Genomic DNA, 11,297 nt, shown 5'->3' with positions numbered 1-11,297 from the left:
TTCTTTTGGTCATGGTGGGGCGTTGCTGTTTTGTTTGTTTCGTTTTAGTCCTACATGTACCGTTCTTACTTGTATCTAGCACACCGGAGAATCTCTGTTGAGAAGGCATTTTCAAAGCTTTTTGAACTCTAGGAGTTAAGAGTTACTACAAGCTTCTTTTCAATCGTAAACATCTTTATTAGAATATTGCATTATTATTCTGTTAGGAGATAAAAGATAATTAATGCAAGGAATGAATGAAAGAAAACAATACAGCTCCAGTTGTAGCGGCTGCAGGAAGAACCGCAGGGATTGATGGTAGTTTGGATAAGACTAATCTCCATCACGTCCCCTAAGCAAGCAGTCTCCTGCCTTTTTTGTGAAAACAATGAGTCCTGTGTCCACAGTGTGACCGCAGATGCAAATCGACTGACAGGGTACAGTAGTCCAGCCTGATGAATATCTGCAATTAGATGGTCCACAAGAGTGTTTTAGAAGGGAGATAAGGTACACTAAAACTGGGCATTGCATTGAATGCAGCCATATTTCCACTTATTATATATGTGTTGGAAAACCTTTTTCACATTGCCATTGTATACATAGTTAAATGGAGCAATAAGAATTGTTTTCATCTATTCAGAGTTGGTACAGTATGTGTGTATTTATAGCACATTTTAGTTTTTAGTTTTTTTCTGGCCAATGAAATTTAAATATTCCACAGCTTGAGTTTTCACACTTCCACCACAAAAGGACTACAGAAGGTGGTTTTGGTAAATGGATTAGGCAAAAAGAATCGGTCAAGAGATGTTAATTCAGCCCAGCTGTGTTGATGAAAGGGTTAATATCTTCAGTCTCAGATTCACTCGACTTTAGTCTACCAAAACGCTACACAAAATATAGCTGCAAATACAAACTAATGGCATTTGCACTCTACATTAGCAGCATTAGTTTGGGAATTATATATACTGAAAACAAATTCCACCTTGCATTAAATATAAACTTAGGTTTTGTGTATAAAACATACAACATTCAAACATACTTTGTTATTTTTTAGTCATATGTCATATTAGGATTCAAAGTATTAATTACACGAAATCCCAATCGCAGCCATCATGTATACAATACAAGTCACTGGGGTTTAATTATCTGTAAATTAACAGCCGTTTCACTATCTTGCATAAGATTATCCTGGTCATGATGAAATGCCACTAGGGAGCCTGTTCTGATGGGACGATTCGAAGATGCAAAAAATATATGTTGCCACTGTTAGTCTGATGGCTGCAAGGAATGTGACGCCTGTCAGCTAAATTGTCCGCGTAAAGTGACATTCAAATAATATAATGACATCTAATTCTTCCTATCACTTCGGTCATGTTCAACAAAAGTTGAAGTTCAGTCGTCAAATTACAAGCTTTTTTTCATCGGTTGTCCACTTCTGCAATAGCTCATGGGATGCAGACACCATGAGAAGAGTAATTTGTGCAGTGCGTTTACTCGAGTGGCGTAAACCACATTGACCCGACAGTTGGACTGTCTGTGACAAGCAGCAGGAAGCCGTTAGACTTGGTCTGCCTCAATTTGACATCAGAGTTAAATGTATAAAATATCAAATATGTTTTCAACGTTTGGGTCCATGCATTAAAGTGAATGAGCTTTCCTCCCGTATTGCACAGCAAATACACAAATTACAAGTGAGGCAAAAACCATTTCATGAACAGGTGACTATCATGAACTGTCTATTTAAGAAATAATAACATACTGACCTGATATATATGTTGTATAATAAAGAAAATTTAGTTAAATATAAATTTAAAAAGGTTTTTCCATCTTCACTGAATTTGTTTAGAATGGAAACTATTTTGGGGGGAGAAACCACATACAGTGGAACCCCGGTTCTCGAACATAATTTATTCTGTCAAACCGATTTGTTTGAAAACTGAAAATGTATTTCCCATAAGAAATAATGGAAACTAGATTCATTTATTCCTACACACCAGATAAATGACCATTTACATACCTACAGTTATATTAATATGTAACTACGTGTATCTAAACGACAGATAACACATAAAAGTGTAACTAGTACAAAAAACAGAAGCAAAAATTTAATATAACACACTTCTCTATCATTTACAGACCACCTGGTTAACTGTCCCTCTGGTGTTTTTTTCCTTCTTGTGTCTTCGGTTCGCCTCGGCTCCACTCGTGTTCTCGTGTCTTCGGTTCGCCTCGGCTCCACACGAGTTCTCGTGTCTTCGGTTCGCCTCGGCTCCACTCGTGTTCTCGTGTCTTCGGTTCGCCTCGGCTCCACACGAGTTCTCGTGTCTTCGGTTCGCCTCGGCTCCACACGTGTTCTCGTGTCTTCGGTTCGCCTCGGCTCCACTCGAGTTCTCGTGTCTTCGGTTCGCCTCGGCTCCACACGAGTTCTCGTGTCTTCAGTTCGCCTCGGCTCCACACGATTTCTCGTGTCTTCGGTTCGCCTCGGCTCCACTCGTGTTCTCGTGTCTTCGGTTCGCCTCGGCTCCACTCGTGTTCTCGTGTCTTCGGTTCGCCTCGGCTCCACACGAGTTCTTGTGTCTTCGGTTCGCCTCGGCTCCACACGAGTTCTCGTGTCTTCGGTTCGCCTCGGCTCCACACGATTTCTCGTGTCTTCGGTTCGCCTCGGCTCCACACGAGTTCTCGTGTCTTCGGTTCGCCTCGGCTCCACTCGTGTTCTCGTGTCTTCGGTTCGCCTCGGCTCCACACGAGTTCTCGTGTCTTCGGTTCGCCTCGGCTCCACACGATTTCTCGTGTCTTCGGTTCGCCTCGGCTCCACACGAGTTCTCGTGTCTTCGGTTCGCCTCGGCTCCACTCGTGTTCTCGTGTCTTCGGTTCGCCTCGGCTCCACTCGTGTGTTCGAACTCAGAAAATCTGTCTGACTTGTGACGCATTTTAAATTCTATTAATTTGGTCAAAAACCCGAGTTGTTCGACTACCGAGTCGTTCGAGAACCGAGGTTGCACTGCATGTATTATGTTTTTTCTGCAGATAATAAATGACAGAAACACTGACAACACTAAAACTATTGTTTGTATTGACAAATCTGAGATTATGTTGTAAGAAAACAATCCACTATCCCACTTACATGACACTTTTGAATGTGCTTAGCTAGAGTATCATAACCTGAGAATGGAGATATACAGGGAGAACAGCTCTGGCACCACTAAGTGCACCTGGTCCTGTGAAATGGCCTCATATTATTTGGCTGTTAACAACCGTGCAAGGCAACCATCAGATCTAATGATCCCCTCGAGATGGCTGCCCATCCCATTACTGATCCGGAACCATGTTTAAAAGTGGGAATGAGACACTGCCAGCCGAAGGCACCGTTATGCTTTCTACGCCTTCTGCTGTATGAAAAAGATTTTTTTTTAAACCGATCAGGCATACTGTAGGTCTTGTTTTACACTCTGTAAAACTGTGCTTGTATTTTCACCTTCTTGTTGAAAAGATCAGTTTTGTGAGGTGTAAAGGTGTTTTTTATTAAGACTGTGCAGAAGTAATTTTGATTTAGTCCTGGGGCAGATGCCTTTCTGCAGAGCAACTACCTTGTTCAGAACATTTACAGAATCTGTAAATACTGCTCATTTTTCTTTTTCATGAGTGCCCCTCTTGCCCTTTCCATTTGAAAATCACAACGAGGTATTCTATCTAATTTGCTGTCTCTGGAACTCTGTTCTGCATGTTGCCTTTGAGGACTCAAAACACTCACACATCCCCACATATCCCCCTAAAAGGAAAAAAACAATCAGTACAATTATTCATATGGCTTGTCTTTCATTAAGATAATGAGCTCTTGTTATTATTCTGAGATTTCATACATTTGAGACATCTTTTTATTTTTACAAAACCTGCTAGCCACACATTGTCATATCATATTATGAAAGACTGGTCTTTTACGTGTTTACAGAGCAGGGCAGCCTACAGTAAGTAGTAAGTACCAAAAGTTAGAACAGACACTTCTGCAACCAATGAACAAGACCTAATTTTGTTCCACACATAAAAGTATTGAGAATAAAAAGGCATCTCGTCACTCAATAAAAGTGAGATCTTTTTACATTTTTAGTTAAACTTTACAAATGTTGTCTGTTTGGCATGTATAGTATGTGTTAGCATAATTTATGTAAGAGATGAAAGATCGATCCATCTTGAGGGACTTTAAACAATAGCCTCCAGTGTAAGTGCTCTTGCTTCATTTCTACTATTATGTTTCTGCTCAATATTCAATTGATCTGAAATTATATTTGCAGGGCAGCTGATTCACGAACAAAAAGCACAACAGCAAAATACCCTGCTGTGGTATTGAGAAGACAAGAAAATGGAAAATTAGGCCATGATAGTACAATAAGTATCACACCTGCAAACTATCATGAGGTTCTGCAGCAACGGAGGGTTATCTTAAAAAAAAAAAAAAATTCTACATGTGTACTACATAATGTCTGACACAGAAAGGAGCCTGTTCCTCCATGTCAAGCAGGAGAATTACCACCCTGTGTTTGGGAGCTCAAGCACATAGTTTCAACCCCAATCTCACTCTGAAAGTACTTTCATTGATTCTGACATTCAGAGCAGCAAGCAGGTGTAAGATTCCAGTTCCTTGAAAAAAGGATCTAACGGCTTTTAGGGGTGAAAAACAATATTAATACCCTCACGTACTGTGATATTCTCCAAAACATGCACTAGTGTTAACACAAGAAGGCCTCTAGAAAATATATCAGCTTTCTTATAGTATTTACATGTACTGCATTGCATTTAATCGTAATTCCTGTATCACATATATATAATCACATATATCATGTAATTATAATCCTGGCAAATCCACAGATCTACTAATGTTTAAAGTCAGTGCTGCAGTGGTTCGGAATAATGGGACACATTTCCATCCAATTGGATTAAAGGGTTAATATTCTGTGATTGGTTGTTTAAGATCATCATTAACTTGGCATATTCTTCATCAGAATGCCAACATATCTATTCTTTTTTTACATCTGTAAATTCATTTAATGACACAAATCGGCCTCATCTCTTTACCAGTGATATGGCTATTAATACATGGAAGTCAGTAGAGTACTGTTTTAGAATTAACAGTGTTACTTTTGATGCTAACAACTCCAGGGTGAAAAATGACGAGCGAGTGCTCGGAATTTTAATTTTCTCCCCCCGTTAAAAAAGGTGCCTGTCACCTCCACTTTTTTTTTTTAATTCACCATCAACAAGGGACCAATGAATCTGTCTGGAACACTAAAACACACCATTTCCTTAAACAAACAAGGTAATTCTATTTTTAAATACAGGTCAGGCTGTCAGTGGTCACAAAAATAGCTTTCACTTCAATTCTCTGCTTGTCAGATTAGATTAGAGTGATGAAGCATGTAAAGCACAAAATAGAGTTTTGATTTAATGTTGCAGGTATGCATCTGAGGTTTCTGCTTAATGGCTGCCTGCACTAAAGAACGGAAACAGACTACAAAGAATGAAAAACTGCTCTGCAACAAATACTTGGCCAGTATGTGACACAATATGCTTCTGATTTCTGCAATGTCCTGAACTTATCACACAAAATCTGAAACCATCGTGTCAACATTCAGAAAAATGTGTAAGTGAGAGTGTGTGAGAGTGAGGGGGTGCAGTACCCAGCTTTCAAGTCCAATAAAGTGGTGTAATTGTGACAGCTACTCACTAGTTGTTCGTGTGATAAATCACAGAATGACAGACTGCAGCTTCGACTAAACATAATGCTCCAGGCAAGAAAAACGCCCTTCTCAATTGCTGCACTCATTGATACTAAGTTGAGCTGGTACAAAAGGATCACTGACTCAGCAACTAGTTAATAACAGGATGTGATGAATGATTTAGATTTAAAAAAGCAAATAAAGCAGCTTTATTTGCTGAGGAATCAATTATTTTTATGATCTTCTGTAATGCAAAGCAGGTTGGTGGACACTTGTCTTAACAATAAGACAGAAGTTATCTTCCCCCAGAGCCACATGACACCATGTGAGAGCATCCACCATCGACTGTATTCATTTTCCCAAAATGCAACCCTTCTTTCCCAAGATGACCGTACGGTTCTCACAGCAATTATTACTTGAAATGCACAATAACTCCAGAGGGACAGAAGCATTTCATTGCTTCCTCCCAGTCATCGTTCTATCCCCAAACGCTGCCACCGTTAGTTTAAGCACAGCAATCGCTTAAGGTGCGTAACAAGGGCTAACTGTAACTTAGATGTCATCTGTCTTTCAGCAGTCTGTCCTTTGGAGAACAGCAACGAGTTCAGTTTGCCACAAAACAACAAAGGCAAAAAAGACAGGCAACATATTTTTCATTTGAGATCACAAAGATGGGCTTGTTTCCCCTCTTATCATGCACAGAACTGATGTTGAGGCTGCTTCTCAGAGCTCATCAGCACAACAAAGGCAACGGGAAGAATGCAGCCTTGTTCTTCAAGGGTTAACCTCGGTGGGACCGAACAACTTCGGACTTCTCATTTGATGCCTCCATGAAACACTTTCCCTGAAGGATGGAGGGCCCCTGGATTCCCTTGGATTTAACCTCTAATATCTGAGGTCATGCGTCCCGCTATGGCCAATGGTGGAACTTGTACAACAAATCCCCCCCCACCCACAGAGAGAAGCTTCTTAATCATCCCACCGCCGACAGCATGTCCTGGGAAAAGGCCGACTAGAAATGCAGATTATAGTAATCTTTTTCTTCTTCTTTCAATTTGCAAACAAAATATAACAAATGGATTTATATCACAACAGGCAGTTGCACAATTTTGATAGTAACCACTCTAATTTTTATTTTTTATGATTGTTTTATACAAAGGTCTAAAATTCTCTTGAACTATATATTTTTTTATTATTATCACAATGCTTAAATATGCTATTGATTACTGCTGGAAAAGAAATGCATCAACTCAAAACCTATGATCCATAATAGTCTGATTTGTTGCATGTGTGTGTGTGTGCGCGCGTGCGTGTCCCACGTGTACAGAGTTGGTCTAAACTGTGTGTAAGGCCCAAACAATGACTCCCAGAGGTCCGAATAATGCTTTAACTGCTCCAGTCTCAAATGATTGTCGACTGCAAGACATTCAAATTGAGAGATTTCTTAAATTATGCCACTTAAAATAGTGTGTTTTTAATACTAATACTTTGTTTTGATGATGCTAAAACCATGGCATGTTTAAAAAGTCATTTTGCACATTATTGTAACACTGAAGATAAACTAAAGTGCCCCCCCCCCCTTAAACCAAGCCTTGCTCGTTTTGAAACAAGGCCATCAGTAACTAAAGATAATAAGTTGATTGAACTCACCTGTGAGGAAGAAGCATAATAATAAACCGACACGTCTTAATCCCACGCCTGAGATTAACCCTGAGGTTACTCACAGCCCATTCAGCCACTGAGCGCAACGTTTGTGAATGTGGAGGGCATGTGTAGAGCAGGACGCTTCGACCCACCGCCGAGACCTTGCTCCGTTCCCATTCGTTATTTATGTGCCCATCGCGCATCATTTAGGACGCGCTGCAGCCATTCTGCGCCTGCTGTGAAAAGCAACTGTGGACTTTTTGATCCCTCAGCCGAGCAGCTATCAAATTCACAGTGCGATGTAAGGACGGTCTGCAAAACCTTTAGGCTACCCCCCCCCCCTAAATAAAACATAAAAACCCAGGACAAGGTAGCCTGCCGTGCTGCTGCGTTGATCTCTCCGGGGTAGATTTACGCGCGGGTTAATGGGATAATGTGTAGAGAAAGGACAGCGCAAACAAACGCTGAAAAAGCAACAACACACATCTGTAGTGGAACTGTACCGCGGCTACCAACATTAGTTTTACGCGTTTGGCTCCGTATTGCGTGATGCCCGTGCGCAGCTGTTCTCTACAACACTGGCAAAAAAAAAGAAAGAAAAGGAAAATAGCAGCAAAATGAATCTTACCATTCTGAAGACACGTCCAATGCAGCAGGCCGGTCCCGTTGACAATTACAATTCAGTCTGTGATGCCCCCCCTCCAAAGGAAAAGCGTTTATTGGTTTACTGCGGCTCCTTCTTGTCTTCCTTTTCGGTTTGATAGTAGTCAGTGCTGGCGAGCGTATTTCCAGTCAGCACGACACAGCAGGGCAGGAGAAAAACCCTCCTCCTCCTCCTCCTCCTCTTCCTCCTCTTCCCCCTTCTGCTCCACCAAGGTGCTGCTGCTGCTGCTCCTTACAGCGCGCTCAGAGAGCCACACATGGGCGAGTCGTGCAAGATGCGCATGGACATACACAGACCTTATTGAGCACCGTGGAAGTCCTTCGGGAGAAATCCGTGAACTCGTCCCCGGACAGAGAGCGAGCGATAAGGCGACGCGCCAGCCGACATGCCGGGGAATGACACGCTGCTCACGGTTTACAATTACGCGTTTGGAGCAGGGAAGAGCGGCTGTACATGGTCGCCCCCTTTGGTACTACGCTCCTTTCAAATATTCTACCTAGTTGTGTTCTTTTTCCGATCTGCGCTCATTTTTGTATTTGTATTTTTATTATTTTATATTTCATTTCCCTTCTCAGATATGAGAACCGATTCCATCTCTGAAAATCGTGTACCCAGTGCTGCGTTATCGTTTGTTAAAGACTGGTCACTCATGCCCTGCTCTTAATGATAAGTCATCATCAATAAGACTCATTTTTGTACAACAAAGTGCTAATGTTCTATTTATCATCCCATGAAACCATTTTCAAGTCTTTAAGATATAATTGCTGATAATTTTGAATAATTTCTCTTTAAAAGTATTTGAAATCACATATTTTCCATCATTTATTGAGCTCACATGTATATGAATCAATCATTTAAATCTTGGCGCTAAATTTATAGTCATTTATTTGACTTCATGAATTCTCCATGAACATTTGAGAGGGCTCAGCAACACACATAATATTAACTGTGATTTTCTCATTTAAGTTTGTAGTTGAATAGTGGATGAACATAATTTATGACTTTAGTAGCTCTACTACAGTACTCTTGTACAACTAAATATTGTACAAGAGTACTGCATATGCTCAAGTCTATTCTTCAATCTTTTCTGAAACCTCTGACACGAGAGGATGTTGGCGAGGAAAAAGAGCTCACAAGACCTTTTGTCTGGCCAGATTCTAAGCCTAAATCAATTGCCATACTTCTATCCAACTGCTAAAAAACAAAAACAAAACAAAAAAGACCGGTCAAGAGTTCCTGGCCCTGAAAGTGTGTTTGGTCACCTAGAGAACAAGAGAGGGGCCATGTGTGGCATTTAATTCACTGCATTGTCTGCCAAAAGCTAATCTCGGCCGAGTCCAGAGCCTTGCTGCTTGCGGGCCGTGAATGGATGAGTGAAAAGTTAAACATGCTTTCAAATGTAAAACTTAAGACCAGCCTGGTATTGTGGCCGTGCCATTGTGGGAATGGGAGATTTGCTGCTGACCCAGAGGCCGGAGGAGAGGAGCCAGTTTCAGTCTGAGCAGCTGCATTCAGGCTCATGTTGCATTCATTTTATTATTATTAATTTATGAATTTGTAGGTCGTAAACCTTAAACAGTATTGTTGGAATAGAACAAATCTACTCGCTGAAGATGAAACCCATTGTGAGCTTGATTTTGCCATCCAAAAAAAACTCACAGTAAATACTTCTATCCAATCCTAAACTCTCATGGCTGCAATCATTAATTTAATAACAATGATTAAATACATGAAAAGTGTGACACTATGAAATGTATTGTTCAGCTTTTTTCATTTAGGTTGAACAGTAGGGAATAGAAGAGACTCACTGCTGAACATCGAGGGAGGGGGTAAAGCAGCTGAAGACAGAGTTGTCTCATGAGTTGGCAGACAGACAAAAAACAACAACAAGTAACACTGGACACACGACCAGAAATAAAACTCTACATGAAGGATTATTGTTGCTGAGAAACTGTTTGCCATATAAACTTAAGAAGTCAGTAATACATTTACAACTTGCTGCTGCTGGACCCAAGTGACCAAAGCAATCTGTTATTTCCGCTTTAAGGTACAGTGAAATAAAACAATGATGTGTTAAGAAACTGGGACACCACAATAGCAAAATGCACATAATAGAATATAAACTACAGTACTCAGAGCACGAAACTCAGCCGAGGCAGCTCAAGTTCACCATTATGCCATTGTACCTAAAAGCAACAATACCAAGGTAGTGTGATGGTCATTGATTAAACCGTAATAAACCGTAGAAACCTGCCTATAGTATATGGAATGACATTGTTATCACAGTTAGTTTGATAGTTATTTTAGAAAAACAAAACAAATATTTCTCCAATAATAGTTTTCTCCTTTATTTAGCGCAGTATTCTTGAGTTCTATTTTTTATCTTGCTGTAATTCTATGAGTTATTGGGTCATACTCTACCTGCCAAAGAAGAAGAAAAAAACATAATAATAATCTGATAATTTGACCTTAAAGAAAAGTAAGAGTATCATCAGTGGCAGATGTTAAGCCATTTGGCATTTACGAAGTATAAAATGTCTGGACAAGAAACTAGAAAGCACTTAGACTTCAGAAACCTCTGGCAGCAATGAATATTATCCATGTCAATTAATTTTTATTGATTTCTTGGCCCATCCCCTAACAGTCTTGAATGAAGTCTGCGTCTCCATTAGTTTTAATAGTTCAGCAGTTATTATAGCACTTGCAGTGGAAGTCCTACATAAGGATCAAAGAGTGTCCTGCTGTCAGTACAAATAAATAAACAAACAAACAGAAAATGGCTCAAGCCAACGACAATTTAAGACTACATTGAATTATGTATCGATGGTTATCAATGAAGCAAGTTTCAAAATTAGACAGAAGCGAGAACAAGGAAGCAAACACGGTACTTGTTCACAGAAGTGACAATTATGCACACTTAAATGTGTGCTCTTGTTGTTTGCTTCCATAATAATTACAACATGATGTATATTTGGATGGAGACAGTACATATTAAAACCCGTTTAACTGTGTCGCTGTCTTCCTTATTAGATGATCTTATGTTCCATATATGCACTAACAGCATTCAGACTGTTAAAAGAGTGATTTGCAGCTATGATAAAAGTATGAATTAAAACATTTAGTTTGAAACATATGCTAACCGCATCTCAGCCTGTCGTTTGTAATCTCTCATTTTGACCTTCTCACCTGCCTTTTCCCTCCAACAATGATGTTTCAATTCAGCCTAATAACGTTTTGCTCCTCTTTCGGGGCCTTATATTAATTCTGAATGCATATTTGTCATGTTTGAGCAGGTATCT

At 40.1% G+C, this 11,297-nt stretch overlaps 1 protein-coding gene across 1 annotated transcript; it reads right to left on the bottom strand.

Annotated features, from left to right (window-relative positions):
- Window positions 1–2,414: 2,414 nt before the first annotated feature.
- LOC137901737 (octapeptide-repeat protein T2-like) lies at window positions 2,415–2,909 on the bottom strand. The gene has a single exon (XM_068745780.1). The coding sequence runs from the start codon at window positions 2,907–2,909 to the stop codon at window positions 2,415–2,417; it is 495 nt and encodes a 164-aa protein (XP_068601881.1).
- Between the last annotated feature and the right edge of the window lie 8,388 nt (window positions 2,910–11,297).

Source organism: Brachionichthys hirsutus, chromosome 11 (genome assembly GCF_040956055.1).
Source record: "Brachionichthys hirsutus isolate HB-005 chromosome 11, CSIRO-AGI_Bhir_v1, whole genome shotgun sequence".
NCBI lineage: Eukaryota > Metazoa > Chordata > Actinopteri > Lophiiformes > Brachionichthyidae > Brachionichthys > Brachionichthys hirsutus.
Note: the sequence above shows the minus strand (reverse complement) of the source record. Positions and strands in the feature narration are given on the sequence as shown.

Excerpts from the sequence above, each read along its gene's own strand:
- LOC137901737 (XM_068745780.1), bottom strand. The coding sequence starts at position 2,909 with ATGCGTCACAAGTCAGACAGATTTTCTGAGTTCGAACACACGAGTGGA.